The sequence below is a fragment of the Mesoplodon mirus genome (genome assembly GCF_964341445.2).
Source record: "Mesoplodon mirus genome assembly, chromosome: 7".
Lineage (NCBI taxonomy): Eukaryota > Metazoa > Chordata > Mammalia > Artiodactyla > Ziphiidae > Mesoplodon > Mesoplodon mirus.
Window position 1 is genome coordinate 96,034,981 of NC_138983.1, and position 17,140 is coordinate 96,052,120.

General features: G+C 47.3%; 1 protein-coding gene across 1 annotated transcript in view; it reads left to right on the forward strand.

The window, feature by feature from the left end:
* Positions 1 to 17,140, forward strand: part of LOC309808893 (forkhead-associated domain-containing protein 1-like) — a gene marked incomplete at both ends in the record, with an annotated part of 407,547 nt that overhangs the window by 85,383 nt on the left and 305,024 nt on the right. The window contains 4 exons of the mRNA XM_082629465.1: positions 1,141 to 1,260; positions 4,173 to 4,268; positions 4,692 to 4,912; positions 5,449 to 5,614. Coding sequence (XP_082485591.1) covers positions 1,141 to 1,260; positions 4,173 to 4,268; positions 4,692 to 4,912; positions 5,449 to 5,614 — 603 coding nt within the window. The remainder of the gene's footprint in view (positions 1 to 1,140; positions 1,261 to 4,172; positions 4,269 to 4,691; positions 4,913 to 5,448; positions 5,615 to 17,140) is intronic.

Here is a 17,140-nt window from a genome sequence, read left to right on the forward strand (position 1 = left end):
CATCCCGACTCTTCCCTCTACTCCTCCCCTCTCCCATCATCTGCTCTAACCCAATTAAGCTCTTCCAGAACATGCACTGCATTTCCCCACCTCTCATCCTACCTCCTGCCTTCACCCCCCATATTAGTTTCCTATGGCTGTTCTAACAAATTACCACAAACTTAGGGGCTTAACACAACTCATATTTATTCTTTTACAGTTCTGGAGGCCAAAGGTCCAAAATCAGTTTCGCTAAGGTAAAGGCAAGGGGCTGGTTCCTTCTGGAGGCTCTAGGAAAGAATCCGTTTCCTTGCCTTTTCTAGTCTCTAGACTGGAAAAGGCGAGGAAATAAAAATTCCCCGCTTTCCTTGGCTCACGGCAGAGGAGCACCTTCAACTCTCTGCTTCTGTCACATCACCGTCTCTGTCTGTCTGTAGTCAGACTCCCTGTGTCTGCTTCTTGTAAGAACCCATGCGCCTATATTGGGTCCCCCCAGCTAATCCAGGATAAGCCCGCATCTCAAGATCCTTACCTTCATCACATCTGCAAAGGTCCTTCTGCCCTGTCAGGTAATGTTCATAGGCTCTAAGGATTAGGACCCAGACATCTTTGGGGGGGAGGCATCATTCACCCAACCACCTCTTCCATTCTGACACGCCATCCCCTCCAACTCTGCATACCCACACGTGCCCACTCCCAGTGGGGCCTCAGCCAAGCAGTGATCACACCAGGTGAATGATGGCGCCTCCCCTGGGACTTTTTCATAGACGGATGCTGTGCAAGGACCAACCTTGGGGAACTTCCCAGGATAAATACCCTGTTTAGAGGGAATAGGGCTTTCAAGAAGCCAAGCTTGCTGCTGGGTGGAGCCCTGGGCTAGGACACAGAAGCCTGGGTTCAAGTCCATCCTCACACCTGTGGCCGAAGGTTCCCCCTCAGTGCCCCCGCCCTGGGAGGCTGCAGCCTCATATGAGCTGTGTGGCCTTGGACAAGTCATTTCACCTCTCTGGGCCTCGATGCCTCACCTGCCAAGGGAGGATGGTGAGCTAATTAGTACTGGCCTGTGGTAAGTGTCCAGTAAATAGCAGCTGTGACTTTTACATGCAGTAACTTCTTCCTGAGCCTTTCTTTTGAGTGTAAATTATTTCTTTTATAGATCACAAGGACCACATGGATGGATCATTTCTAGACTTAAAGACCCTCGGGATGGAAAAAAATGTTCGGAAAATATTGGATGTAAAACCTGACTTGCCAACTTTTTCAAGAGTAGAGATCGGAACGGTAACCAAAGAAACTTTGTCTCTGCATTGACTGACACGTGGGGAGGGTGGGCATGAGGACAGACACGAGCCGTGTGCCCTGGCACCACTGTATACATCATTGGTTCGAGGCCAGGTCCTCCCTGATGGGCTGGCACCTGTATGGACTGATCGGTGCCTGGCCGTACCACCGATCCAATGTTTGAATAGAAAGGCGGCTTCCCATCGTGTACAGCATGATATAGCATTGCACTGATGCTGGCCCGGACAATCTCTGGGCCCTCCTTTTCACATCACATGTTATATTCTGCAGAAAATATCCAACAAGCTTATGTACAACATTATGTCATGAGCTTGCCTAACATTTGCTTTTTGCTATAAACTGAAAAACATAAACACATAAAGGGCAGCCAAAGGGAGCCATGATGATTAAGAAGACACAAGTTCTAGAATCAGAGACCTGTGTCCTAATCCCAGCTCTGCAAGCTCTGTGACCTTGGGCAGGCTCCTAACCTTTCTGGGACTTCATTTCCCAGCTGTAAAATGAGGATGGAAAAATTAAAGGAGATCATTATGTAAAGTGCTTATCCCAGTGCCTAGCTCATAGCGAGCACTTTAATAGATGATAGTTATTATTGTCAAACAGTATTTAAAGAGTATTATCCAAGAAAACCTTCCTTTCTTAGGGAGCATAGTTTGTATTTGCCAGGATTTTCAGAAGTAATTTGATTGTTAGGTTGAAGGTGCCCTGTATCCTAAATGGATGTTTGATCGGGTGTTTGACTGACACATGACAATGGACAGCTCAGGTCAGCGTGGCTTGCTGTGGCAGCTGGTCTAAACCAGGTTTGGGAAAACATAATAAAGCCATCCTATCTGTACCAGTATTTTCTCCTACAATTTTTCTAGACATTTGCTCACACGTCTAAAGGTGTGAGTCTTCAGAAACGTGTTGGTCTTCCTGATAAAATCGAACCTTCCTTCTCTGAGGTTGGGAGTAGAGGGACCGTCTCCAGATGGGGAGCTCAGCTGGATCTCACGTCCTGATGGTCCTGCTTCCCGATTGACCTTCCCCTTGGCAACAAGCCCTCATCCCACCACTGACACCACAGAGCAGGAAACCTCCCAACTCTCAATCCTCCAAGGTTGGCAGTAATTAAAGGAAAGAGCAGGAGAAAGAATAGCTGACATCTGTGAACTGCTTACTGTGTGCCAGGCGTTGACCTCAGCCGGCTCCATGCCTTATGTCATTGAACCATCGTAGCAGCCTTGTGTCATAGTTACTATTATTGTCCCCATTTAACAGATAAGAAAAATTAAGGCTTCAGGAGGTCAAGTACCTCACCCAAGGTCACAGAATAATGATTGAAGACACACCAGGGGTGTGTCCCTGGTGGTGTGTCTGCTAGCCTGCAGAGACTGGGTGGGGACTGTGTGCTTGGATCCTGTAGCCCAGGCTCTTCCTTAGTGACCCTCCCCTCAGGAAAAGAGGGGGCATCTGGAGAGGTACAGAGGATGCAGCTCAGGGTAGCTGAAGACACGGAGCAGCATCTCAGGTTCTTTTTGCAGCAGATCTGCCCGGTTTATTGTCATCTTCAGATACCCTCTTTTATTCTCATCTCCATAGATACATAGACAAATATGTCCACTCTTATCTATCACAGTCCTTTTGGGGGCCATTATAGTTTTTTAGTTGTTTTGTTTTTAATCTCAGAGGTTTTCAGGGTAGTGCCAACAAATGCTAGGGCCAAGAGAGGCTCATGGCAAGCATGAAAAGCCAATTTATTTTTTAAGGAGGCTTACTATGGTTATTTGTAGTCGTTCAGATCAGGTCCCCTATTCAGTCTGGTGGCCATTCCATGCAGTCATTTGGGCTTCCAGCAGCCAGGTGGCTGGTTGGGGTCTTAGGGAGATGCAGCTGCAAACACTATCTGCATTGTCTCTGGAAAGGGTCTGAAGTGATGCCCACCTACCAGCTTCCAGAGCTAGGAGAAGGTTGGGCCAAATTTTGTGAGGGTATGGTTTCTGCTGCACCGAAATGAGATTCCTTTAATAAAAAGGAGGGAGGCTATTTTCCACTTAACCTTCATTCGTTCATTCAACAAACATGCCCACTATGCACCACTCGTTGCCAGGTGCCATGCTGGGCACAAGGAGGGAGATAGTGAGCAAAAGCCGCATGGTCCCCATTTTTCTGGAGCTTGTCTTCTCAACATCAGCGGTACTGATTTTTTGAGCCAGGTAACTCTTTGTTTGGGAGACTGCCCTATGCATCGTGGGGTGTTTAGCAGCATCCTTGTCCTCTACCCACTAGACGCCAGCAGCAATTATGACAACCACAAATGTGTCCAGGCATTGCTAAATGTCCTGGAGGGGGTATGGTGGACAGAGTCACCCCCGGTTGAGAACCACTGGCCTAAAGGGAAGACAGACGAGACGGTGGCCAAAGAACGGCACAAGTGATGCATCATTTCAAAGGCAGTCGTGCTCTGAAGGGGTAGGAACACAGTCATAAAGAAAGCAGTTCACAGAGTCAGACTGGATTTAAAACCAACTCTCTTGGCGTGGACATATATACACACACACGCTACCAAAGGTAAAATAGATAGCTCGTGGGAAGCAGCTGCATCACACAGGGAGAGCAGGTCGGTGCTGTGTGTCTACCTAGAGGGGTGGGATAGGGAGGGTGGGAGGGAGACGCAAGAGGCAGGGGATATGGGGATATATGGATACGTATAGGTGATTCACTTTTTGATACAGCAGAAACGAACATACACCATTGTATAGCAATTATACTCCAATAAAGATGATATAAAAAATCAACTCTCTCAAATTATTCTTTCCAGTTCTTCCATTATTCTTTGGGTTATTCTTCTGGATGTAGAAAATCATAATGGAATGCCAAGTGAGTTTTTTTCTTTTGTTTTATTTCAGCCTCAAAATGGCCTTTCCAGCCCAGGGTCCATCATGGCCACTGAGAAGTTATGGAAAACGGATGTGGCTGAGGCTTTAGATCTTAGTGAAAAGCTGGTAGGTATACCCAGCATCAGTCCCCTCCTGTCCAAACCTGCGTGCCCTGCAGGTAGTTTAAACATCAACTCCACATACATTTTAGTTGTTACAGTAGCTCCACGAGACCCATCTCCTATCCCAGCATGGGCTGGAAATTGCAGAGCCCAATTCCTTGCAAGACTGGGTAGTAAGAATGAATGTTTATGTCTGTTGTCATTCCCCCTCCCCCCCTCCCCCCAATTCTCAAAAAGGCATAGTGTAAATGGATGCGGGGGAAAATGAAAGTCCTACTAAAAGCCCCAAATGCACTCATTTGCAAAGCATGTGTTTCTTCTCTGCAACTGCAGAAAATGAATGAAACAGAATTAGACGTTTGCCTCCTCAAAGTGGCCACCAGCGGTCTTGGGCCAGGCCTCTTACCTGTGAAACGCTTTCTCGTAGTACTTGGATATGAGCAAAACCCTCGGGACTCTGATGAACATCAAAGATATGTCAGGTCACGTGTCCATGAAACACCTCTCCCCAAAAGAGAGGGAGAGAGTCCACCAGCTTCGACAAAGAGACCTGTACCTGGTGTTTGATAAGATCACCCTACTCAAGAACCAGCTGCAGAGGAAAGAGGAGCTTTTGAGACGATACGAGAAGGACATTGAACAACTCAAGTATGGCCCGTGTCCCCGGCAAAAGGCCCAGGCCTCCATTCTCCAGGCTAAACCTCGGGGCAGCTACAGACCCGTAGGGACCAGGACAAGAGGACAGAGGCCTGGGTGTGGAGGGGGGAGGCGGGATGGTGACTCAGGGCCTGATGGACCCAAGTCTCTGGGCAAGAAAGCAGCAGTTAAAGTACCCTACTGTTAAGGAATAAGGTGCACCTTTTATAAATGTGTCTGATGTTTCACCATGTGTGTGCTTTTCGTAATTCCATCGTATTTTCAGTGGTATCCGTTCCCCCACCCTCTCTGGAAAATTTGGAGGGGCTGGTAGCATAACCGTTGCCCCCTTCATGCTGCACGTCCACAGCCAATGGGCTATTTATTCTGCCCTCTAGTCCCCACATCTTCAGCCTTCCCCCCACTTATAAGGAAACCGCGAAGCCAGGCATATATGGAAGTGTTCTGAGGATCTCCCAGGTCAGGAGCATTGGTGGTGAGTGAGAAAGCTGAGGAGAAAAGAGACTTTGTCTCTCCTGTGTGCTCAGGCAGAGCAAAGTGTCGGTTCAGATGTACCAGTCACAGGTGGCAAAGCTGAAGGACGACATCTCCAAAGAGGCCGAAGAAAAGGCGCTGCTGAAGGAGGCCCTGGTGCACATGGAAGAGCGGCTGCACCAGGAGAAGAGGGTCACCAGGGCGATCAGGCAGCAGAAGGTGAGAGGTCCCTGCTCGGAGCAGAGCCTCTGAGGCTGCCCCTCAGCTCCCTTTAGAAACAGCCAACTGAGGTCCCAGTGGGATCCAGGCAGCACAGAATGCATTCGCTCATTGCAAAGGAAGGTGGCAGAATAGCTTTAGCGTTAGGCAGACTTAGGTTTAGACTCTTGTTCTGCCATTTACTGTGTGACTTCAGGCAGCTTTTTTTTAAACATCTTTATTGGAGTATAATTGCTTTACAGTGTGGTGTCCGTTTCTGCTGTATAACAAAGTGAATCAGCTATATGCATACGTATATCCTGACATCTCTCCCTCTTGTGTCTCCCTCCCACCCTCCTATTCCCACCCCTCTAGATGGTCGCAAAGCACTGAGCTGATCTCCCTGTGCCATGCGGCTGCTTCCCACTAGCTATCTGTTTTACCTTTGGTAGTGTATATATGTCCATGCCACTCTCTCACTTCGTCCCAGCTTACCCTTCCCCCTCCCCATTTCCTCAAGTCCATTCTCTACATCTGTGTCTTTATTCCTGGCATGCCCCTAGGTTCATCAGAACACTTTTTTTTTTTTAGATTCTATATATATGTGTCAGCTTAACCTCTCTGAGACTCATAGTCTAGCTTGCCTCTATTTTTTTAAACTTTCTTTTTTTTTGTTAATTTTTATTTTATATTGGAGTATAGTTGATTTACAGTGTTGTGTTAGTTTCAGGTGTACAGCAAAGTGATTCAGTTATACATTCACATATATCTATTCTTTTTCAGATTATTTTCCCATATAAGTTATTACAGAATATTGAGTAGAGTTCCCTGTGCTATACAGTAGGTCCTTGTTGGTTATATATTTTATATATAATAGTGTGTATATGTTAATCCCAAACTCTTAATTTATCCCTCCCCACCACATTTCCACTTTGGTAACCATAAGTTTGTTTTCAAAGTCTGTGAGTCTCTTTCTGTTTTATAAATAAGCACATTTGTATCATTTTTTTTAGATTCCACATATAAGTGATATCATATGATACTTGTCTTTGTCTGACTTACTTCACATAGTATGATAGTCTCTAGGTCCATCCACGTTGCTGCAAATGGCATTACTTCATTCTTTTTTACGGCTGAGTAGTATTCCACTGTATATTTGTACCACATCTTCTTTATCCACTCCTCCATCGACATTTAGGCTGCTTCCATGTCCTGGCTGTTGTGAACAGTGCTTTCTGAGACTCATAGTCTAGCTCGTCTGTATTTTTTTAACTTTTGATAATTCGTGTATTTTATCTTGTTTTTCTATCCAGATAACTATTTCTTCTACCAGTTTTATTGAGACATAATTGACACACAGCACTGTACTGAGCTTAAGGGTGTCCAGCATCATGATCTGACTTCCCTGCCTCCTGCAATGATGACCACAATCAGTTGAGTGAACAGCCCGAGTGTTTTTAAAGGCGGCGCTTCTGATCTTCATTGTTCTGCCAGGTGCCAGGGATACACCGAGGAATAAGCTCTCTGAGAATAAAGATTTGGGTTTGCTCTTCTGAGTAGCCAGAATAGTACTCCAGTCTTTCTGACTTGGGGCTGTGTATTTGTACACGCATGCTTGCGTGTATGTGTGTACATGTGAGTATGTGCTGTGTGTTGGCATGTGTGTGTATTTGTATGTGTGTGTTTGTTGCCTGCATGAGCTCTAAGGAGGCCAAGGTCATAGAAGGGTGCCCTTCTCCTCAACCAGGAGGTGATGGTCAGATAGTTCCTTGCAGAAGCCTGCCCTCCATCCTGCGAACCTTCCAGGCAACAGGTTTCCAGACAGCAGGCTCTCTGGCTTAGAGCCCCAGAAATGAAAAGTGGCCGTCCTGCTCTGAGGGAGCCTGGATGCAGTGTTTCCAGTGCTCACTGCTCTGAATTAAACATCACAGGCCTTAGTCTGTGTGTGACATGGGGCTGCCTCAGGCAGAGGATAGTTTCCTTTCACACCAAGCAATGCCAGGGAGAGCTGGGCCAGTGACAGAGTTGTGACTTTCCCTTTGATGTGCCCTCTGGAGAGCTCACCCCTCCCCAGGGTGCCCACCCCCGCCCCCAGGGCTTGGCAGACTAGGTCCCAAAGCAGAGACACCAGACCACAGAATGGGACAGAGAAGGGCCCCCCAAAAAGCCATTGTCATGTACTGAAAACCTGAGGATTTACATAATGAGGTTTCACATGCATTATTCCTGGGCTGCCTCATTCACACACAACGCAAGGGACATGCCAGCCTGTTTGGCGCTGGACATCCCTCAGCCGAGAAGGGTCTGAAATGGCCAAGCTGAACCTGTGTCAGGGTCCCCAGAAGAGCTACAACTAGTAGCTTTCAAATTCGTGGAATTCACAACTGGGGGAAAGACTTACCAAGGGACAGGCACCTGCTCCACACCGCACATGCTTCATCTCTCCCATCAACCCGCAAGGGATGCTGGCAAGTGTCAGCCCCTTAGAGAGAGGGGAAAGCTGAGTTGACAGAGGGTACCGTTCCCTGGCTACTAAGTGGCAGAAACAGGATTCCCTCCCCACCTGCTGCCCTCCCCCGCCCATGTTCACTTTTCCACACCCCCTCCTTCTGTGTCTCCCTTACCAGGGTGGCCCCCTTGGATACATCGCACCATTGCTCCTGGGGGTTTCACTCCAGGACTCAGGTTTGCATTTCATGCTTGTTGTTAATATGTCGTCAGAAATCCCTGTTTGTCGGGAAGAAAACAATAATACATTTTAAAGTTTTGCTGGATCCTAAAGGGCACTTGTATACATCTGTCTTGGCATCCGTTCCTTCCAGGGAGTATATCTTCGTTGTCTTTAAGCAGAAAAGAACAGAAAGTAGAATTCCTCTTTCCTAAGTTTTACACTTAGTATTTTCACAAGGAGCCTTAGTTTTTTAGCCTCCTGTATGAAACTTTGAAACTCTTCACCCGTTCACAGAGGTGGCAGTGTTGAAGCACTGAGATGAAATTACACATCTTAAGCTTCAGAATTGCCCCCCCCCAAAAAAATGGAGTTTGTAGTTTTAATGTTTGACCATCTCTTCACCAAGCAGACCTTTCAAGAATCAAAAGTCCTATTTCCACACTAATATCTCTGGCTGTGAAAATGAGACTTGGTATAAGATGCTGGGCCTTCACAGCGAACTGGGTCTGTGGCTCTGTCCATGTGGCAGAGGGACGGGAACCGCTGCCCAGGCCGTGCTCACTCGAATCCACTTCCCACATCACTCGAGAAGCCGGCAGTGTCTCTCAGAGTTCAGAGGCCAGATTTGGAGTCAAACAAATAGGGGTCAAGCCCCACCACTGCCCCGAATGACCCTGAGTAAGTGGCTTGACCTCTGTATCCCAGGTTCCTCAACAAAAGCAACCAAAACTGTTAGCAAGGGGCCTACTCCGTGGGGCAGCAGGAGGGTTAAATGGCAAAATGCCTGCAGTGCCTGGCACATCACAAGCCCCGTTTCTAAGGGGGAAGAATAAGAAGCTCATGGATGGGTGGGGATTCCTCTATTTCTTTCAGGGAGCTTCCTGCCAGCTGACGCCTTCCCCGGTCCTCCCAAAGCCGCCAGCTCTTATGGGACGCGCTCTTCTCTTTGGTGAATACGACTAGGCCACGGCCAAGAAAGGACCCAGATACCTTTTGTGAATGGGCTAAGGCTGGGATTTTCAAGAGGAAATTTTTAAATGCACAGAAGTTGCCACTTGGGAAGCACGCAAGCCCTTTGTTAGGGCTTGAAGTGGAAGAAAGGCTGAAGGGCACCGGCTGCTTCTGGCAGGAGAAGCCGCTCAGCTCTCCTGCCAATCAAATCTCCAGCCAATCAAGTCCTGGCTAGGGGGCGTGACCACCGCTGTGTCTTGTGGTCTCAGCCAGGAAAAGCCCCTAACCTTCCCTCTGCTTAATTAGCTCAGATCCCTCTTCTTTAAGATGAGAATAAAAATGGCACCTAGCTCGTAGCCTTCCCAATGGGAGCTTGTATACAAAAGCCTTAGCACATAGGACCACAAAGCATACATGCTCTCCTACCATCGTCATTATCCTCACTATTCTCTTTAACTCACTATCTTCCAAGATTTCCTTGGGCCCAGGTATTCTCAAGATTCTGGCTTCTTCCGTGCCACTTGTGTGTTTTGTTTGTTTGTTTGTTTGTTTGTTTTTGCGGTACGCAGGGCTCTCGCTGTTGTGGCCTCTCCCGTTGCGGAGCACAGGCTCTGGAGGCGCAGGCTCAGCGGCCATGGCTCAAGGGCCAAGCTGCTCCGCGGCATGTGGCATCTTCCTGGACCGGGGCACGAACCCGCATCCCCTGCATCGGCAGGCGGACTCTCAAACACTGCGCCACCAGGGAAGCCCGAACTGTATATTTTTAAATGGTTAAGATGGTAAATGTTATGTATATTTTACCATAATTAAAAATTAAAAATGTTAATTATTGGGGGAAAAAAAGCCGTTGGGAACTTTGTAATGGATGGCTCAGTCTGTTAGCACTGGACCTACCATTCAATCTCAATATCGTTAAAAACAGGATGACCAGACATTATGTGCTCACTGTGTGATGCAGGATGGATCACACAGTACCGCCTATGAAGGCGTCTGGACAACAAAAAGACTTTGATCTCCTCAGTCCTCTAGATCTAACTATTTGTTTACAGGAAACATGGGGAAAAGAGGAACAAGTTAACTGAAACCAAGAAGAAGTGATCAGCCAAATCCAGGATGTGAATGTTCTCCAGGACAAAAGACCCAGTTTCTCCAACAAATCAGTGGCTGGGGGATGAAAAAGGTCAGGGGCGGGGAGTTGCTGTTACAGAATTAAAGACATTTCAGAGACATAACAACCAAGTGTAATGTGTGGACCTTGTCTGGATCCTGATTCTAACAAAGATAAAAGTAAAAAAGATATCTCTGAGAGAATCAAGGAAATGTGAGCATGGACTGAATATTAGATGATATTCAGGAATGATTATAAGTATTTTTAGCTGTGATCACGTCAAGGCGGGGATAATGTAAAGGAAAAAAAAGTCCTTTCAGTTAGGATGTCTTTATGGGTGAAATGACACAACTTGCTTTAAATTAACCTAGAAAAAAACTCAAAAAGGAAGAAAAAAGAATGAGAGAACACTGGGAAAATGTTGAAGCTGGATGATGAATACATGGAGTTAATCACAGGCTTCCCTAGTTTTGTGTGTGTTTCCAAAATCCCAGAATAAAAAACAATTTTTATGTAGGCAATCTCAAAGGAACATACAGACACACACACAAACAGAGTGAGCTACAACCAAAGCATAAGCCAATGAGGAAGCCATTTGCCTTTAGTAAGTGCAGGAAAGGGGAGATTAAGCCTTGGGCCTTGAAAAATGAGCTAACCAAGTCTAAGATGCCTGTATTAAGCTGGCACCCTCAAAGATGCTCCACACCCTGGCAAGAGGAGGGCTTAAAAACTTTTTTTTTCTGGACTTTCAGAAAGGGGAGCCTATGAAAACCTGTAGTTTTCAATGTGGCTCTGGAGGGGAAAACTAATAATGGCCACAATACTGATGATGATGATGATCACCCTGAAGGTTTGTAACCACGTGGGTCTGGGGCTCAAGTTTATACTCCATGTATTCAGTGGGAAAACTCCCAAGTTGAGGAAATAAATGTCAGTGTTCAGAGGTTATTAGCATCCCCGGCCTCCAGCTGAAACAAACAAAAAAGACTTCCGAGAGCAAAGCAGCCAGGAATCAGACCCCTCAGGATTCCCACAGATTAAGTTCAATCAAGAATGAGATCACAGTCAAATTACTAAACATCCAAGCAATAAGACAGTATGAGCCAGAGTAAGCAGAAACAACAAACAAGACATTGAGACACCACCCCACTGCCACTCCCACCCAAAGATTTCAGATGTTGGAATTATCAGATAACAGATTCTAAAATCACTATGTATTCAATATTTTTTTTTAAAGAAGGCTTTTAAAATGAGCAAGGAATGAGACTATCAAAAATGGCCAGGCATTTGTCCTCAGGAGTTTGTGGGAGCATAGGAGAGCTATTTGACCCCTGTACATTTGGCTCTTCCATTCTGGTGGGAAAAACAGATTTCTTTACAGAATCAAATTATGCTGGCAATAAAAATTCAAGTGCTTCCAGGAGCCAGCGAGGAAATATGAGCAGTGAATTGGGCAGGCAGAACATAGGCTGTATCTAAAGAGGGAGCCTCTTCTCAGCCCCAGCAGATTGTTGATCTATATACAAGAAGAGAGTCCAGGTATTGCCAGATATTCCCATTTTCCCAAAAAAAGGCATAAATCCAGATGTCAATGAGCTGTACATGTTGGCTACTGTGGTAGACATCTGGTTTTTGTCACCTAATAGCAATTGACCTCTCTTCTAAAATATTATGGGGTTATGATCCCCCTTTGGGGACAGCACCTTTCTCCTAGTCTTAGTCCAGTTTCTCAGAGATGGTGTTGATTCCACCTCTGGCTGCAGGGCTGGGCATGTGGCTCAAGCTCAGCCAATCAGAGCAGTCTCCTGGGCCACAATAATTGGCTCAGCAATGGGCTTGTGACCCACCCAGAGAAAATGAGAAACAGTGAGGCCATTGAGGGAAGCTTAGGAAAAAGACTCTTATGCTTCCCTATGGAATTCAAAGCTGAGAAGATGTAAGGGCTGGAGCTTCGGCCGCCTTTTTGTGACCATTATACAGAGATTCTGTCTAAGGTTGGATCCACATGGTTCAAAGAATCCCTGAGAGCTGGAGAGAGGCCAAGGCCTCATGAAATCATCTGAGCCTGAACCCAGAGGTTCCCTCTAGACTTTTCATTTTTGGTAACCAGTGAATTTGCATTCATGCTGAAGACAATTTGAATAGGTTTCTCTGTCACTCCACAGAAAGAGGCCTCTCCCTTCAGCAACTAATTAAAAGTCTTAACACACTGGGAAAGCCAGACAAACATATCTGAGGGCTGACCATGGACCTTCAGTCTGCGGTCTCAGCACCTGGCCACCCCTCTCCTTCTGTACTCCTTTCCCTAACTTCTCTGATGACTCATCTTCTAGCCTCCATTCCCACTGCTCCTTCCTTGGACCATCCTCTTCTCTCCCTGCTCTGCCTCCGGAAATCCTACTCTTCCCTCAAAACTCAAGTCAAATGGTTCCTTTTTTCTTAGCGCTTTCCTGACAACCCCACCCTAAGCCCTACCCGAGGCAGAAGAAGATACCTCTCCCTCCATCCCCAGGCCCCTCTGACCACCCCCCCACCACCGATGAACACTCAGCCTTTCTGCTGAGGATCCTAATTACCCAGCCACGTTCCTGTCTCCCCTGCTTCTTGACCGTGATCCAAATTCAGACGCAGATTAGAAGGGATGATATTTCAGGCTTAAGTTTCAAAAAACAATCAGTTCTTAGGAGAAGTCAGAAAACATGGTGAAAGATGAGGATTTGGGTCAGGGATTCGAAAGAAAAGAACAGTTATTCCGGGGAAAAGAGAGGGTCTATGTGGAGTGCAGTGAGGAAGGAGGAAACACTGGACATATTTAGACCAAACGAAATGATTCAGAGGAAACCTGAGAAGAAATGTCTAGAGAGGCATGAGGTTGATCTGACTGGAAAGGAATATAAAAAATGTGTGACGGGAATGACCCAAAACAACAATGACAAAATGCCCAAAATAGGTGCACTGTTCACATGAGAAAAGAATGCAGACAGCAGGAAGACGCTGAGCAACCTCCAGAAAACAAGAGAGAAGGTGACAAAGGATGAGGTCATCTCAAACCAGATAAATGGGGAGGCTTTCTATTCACTGAAAGGGGTTTTTCAAAAGCTAAGGCTCATGTTGGCTTGCCCCTGATGGAAACTCAGGGCACCGAGGCCTTCTGGAATTTTCTGTTCAACAGACAGACACAGGGAGGGTCCCAGGAGGCCAGGCAGTGGCTAGATGTACCAAAAGAACTACCATGGGTCAAAGGTCAAAACAAGCAAGGTGTCAGTTTATGAGCCACCCCAGGCAAGCACTGTCTCGCTTTTTACTTCTAAGGACCATGGGACCTTGTCCACAATTCCCATGCCTCCAACCCTGGGACCAGTTCTTTCTTCATGTGATAAAATACCTAAGCCAGACAGTAGCCAATCACAGCGGCCTTTAACCTTTGTTGGGGACATACCTGGTTGAGGCTCTGAGCCCTCTTCCCAGAAAAATGCACACAGCCTCAGACACAACAAAGTTTCCTTCCCGTTTAAACAGCTTATACCCGCCCTGGGGCCCATCTCTTGAACAATAGTTCCTAAACTCATTCACTTAATCAAAAAAACATTTATTGAGTGCCAGCTACCTGGTACCTGCCAGGTACTGCTGCCAGGTACTGCTCCGGGCACCAAGGGTACAGGGATCCGCGCCTCATGGAGTGGACCTTCCAGTTTGTATCTGAGCCCTCAAATGATCAGAATGTCTGGCGAAGCGGCCCGGGAATTCAGTGATTCTGACATGGGGCCAGAATTAGGACCTGTCGTCCCAAAGAGCCCCAGCTCAAACACCCCTTCTGTAAGGAGAGAGGGGAGGAGTGTATTGAAAGCATGTGCTCTAACTGGGAAGCTCACAGCCTGCTGAGGGAGTGTAGAGGGTACCTGCACTTTGGAAAAATGTTTGGCAGAATCTCGTAAAGCGGGACGTATGTGGGACCCAGAAATTCTACTCCTAGATATATACCCAAGAGATATGTGCACATGTGCAGACCAAAAGGCATACACAACGGCCCCCAATTATCCCTGGTGTTCACACCTCTGTGTCCCCTCCCCTTGAGAGTAGGCAGGACTGTACCTTATTTCTAATCAGTAGATGCTGCAAAGGTGATGGGCATGTCATTTCTGTGATTATGTTACAGAAGATTGTAACTTCCATCTTGCCTGGAGACTCTCTCTATGGACTCTCACTGGCTTTGATGAAGCAAGCCACCTTATGGAGAGGCCCACATGGCAAGAAACAGTGCAGGATCTCTGGCTAACAGCCAGCAAGGCGGTGAGGCCCTCAGACTAACTAACAACCCTCAGGGAACTGTATCCGGCCAAACACCACATGAACTTGAAAGAGGATCCTTCCCCAGCTGAGCCTCAGATGAGACCCCAGCCCTGTCCACCTCCCTCATTGCAGCCTGGGAGAGACCCTGAGCAGAGAACCCAGCTAAGCAGTGCCCGGATTCGTGACCCACAGAAATTGTGACATAAGTGTGTGTTTTTTGGATCCGTTAAGTTTGCCATAATTTGTTCTGCAGGAATAGATAACGGAGTGTAATGCAATGCAGCAGTGAGAATGAATGAACCACAGGTACATCAGACAACGTGGTCGAACCTCACATAGTTGAGTGAAAGAAACCAGGCAGCAAATGGAATCTGTAAGATTCCATTTCCATGAAGTTCAAAACCAAGCAGAATTAATCTATGATTCGAAGTCAGACAAGCGGGAGGGGGTAACAAGAATGAGCACAGGGAGTCTTCTCGGAGGGGCGGGGGTGGGTGGTGATGTTCTGCTTCTTGTTCTGGGTTCTGGTTAGGGTGGGTGCATACACTTTGTGATAATTCTTCAAGCGTACACTTATCAGTTGTGCTCTTTTCGAGATGTAGATTATGTTTTGAAAACAAAACTTTACAAAAACGAAAATATGCTGGAGTCCAACAGCTAGGGTTCGAATCTTGGACCTATCACTTACCAGATTTGTAACTGGGCAAGTTACTTGACTTTTCTGAGCCCGCTTCTGTGAAATGGGTTGGGCCAAGAATTAAATAAAACAGTGCATGGCATAGCGGCTGGTACATAACAAGCCTCAGTAAATATTAGCTAGTGTGGTTAACCTCATTCATAGTGGTTCATTGTTAAAACCTCCAAAAAAGTAGTGGAGGTTGATTTGCCTGGATGCCTGGAAGTCGAATATATGGAGTTCTCTTGCACGTGCCACGCCACAGAGACCAGCTGGATTCTCAGAATCCCTCTAGCAGCGACCAGGGAGCTCAGCCTGCCTCTGACACCCACACCCAGAAAGGTCCCTGGGCAACAAGCAAGATGATATGCGAGTGTTCAGAGGTCAACTTTGCTCTGGGTTGGGACTGAGATGATGCAAATCAAAGCTCTCCCCAGTATGGCCGTGATCGGGTTGAGATGGTGCTGTCCTCCCACATCATCAAGAAAACAACAAAAACAAGCAAACAGACAGACAGCAACGCGGACATTCACAGAAGGAGTCTGTGGTATCGGGCACAGTTTACTACTTCACACATATTAACCCATTTGGTCTTTCCAGTCAATGCTGTTATTACCTCCATTTTACAGGTGAGAGAAGTGAGGTACAGACAGAATAAAACAAACAAACAAACGAAACCAGGCCGATCAGAGGTGGGATCAGCACCCTTCATCTGCAGCTTTCAAACAGAACATACAGACTGACCTCCCTGGCAAAGCTTTTTTTCTGTTTTTTTTTTTTTAGAGACAGTGTTTTCTGTTTTTGTTTTAATTTTTTTAAATTAATTAATTAATTTATTTTTGGCTGTGTTGGGTCTTCGTTTCTGTGCGAGGGCTTTCTCCAGGTGTGGCAAGCGGGGGTCACTCTTCATCGCGGTGCACAGGCCTCTCACTATCGCGGCCTCTCTTGTTGCAGAGCACAAGCTCCAGACGCGCAGGCTCAGTAGTTGTGGCTCACAGGCCTAGTTGCTCCGCGGCATGTGGGATCCTCCCGGACAAGGGCTCGAACCCACGTCCCCTGCATTGGCAGGCAGACTCCCAACCACTGCGCCACCAGGGAAGCCCCCTGGCAGAGCTCTGATTTGCAAGAGATGAACGTCCCAACCAGCCTTGTCTCTATCTGAGAAAACACCTGGGTGATTTCTCATTTTCTGACAGGGGAAGGGGGTGAGCTCGGCCGCAGAAGGCCTCAGTGACCAGCTGTGACCAGCTGTGTATAAAAACCTGCATTTCCTTAGCCCATCGCACCAGGTTAGTAATGGACTGTGGAGCCTCCAGTGGCCCTTTGCTCTCCCATCTGTCACCTACTCAACAGCTTAGCTACTTCCTGATCTTCAAGCGCTCTCTCTCTCTCTTTTACTCTCCCTTTCTCCTTTTCCAGCTCTTGCCCTGGCTCTCTCTTACCCCTTAAAGGCTGGGCAAGCTCCCTACCTCTTCCAGGCAGGAGGCCAGCATTCATTGCTTGTTGGAATGCAGGGGACAACAAGCAGATCTCGGGAGGGGGCACAGTGGATGGGCTCTCCCAGTCAAGGACAGCCCAGGGAAGGTAACTTCGGCCCAATGAGATTTTATGGGGCAGAGGTCCTGCAGGAAAGAAGCCCAGTGGGTGGCAGGAGAGGTCCCTGGCAAGCCCCAGCTACTCCCTCCTGGCCTTAGCTCCCTCCCCCTCTTGCTGCAGGCACTGCCCAAACTTCAGGACAGCCAGAAGCCCAGATTGTTCAGGGCTGAGGGAAAGCAGGTGGTGAGCATGGGTGTCTCGTGGCTGTGACACCTGTCACCTGTGGTCCCCGGGGAAAATACCGTCCCATCACAG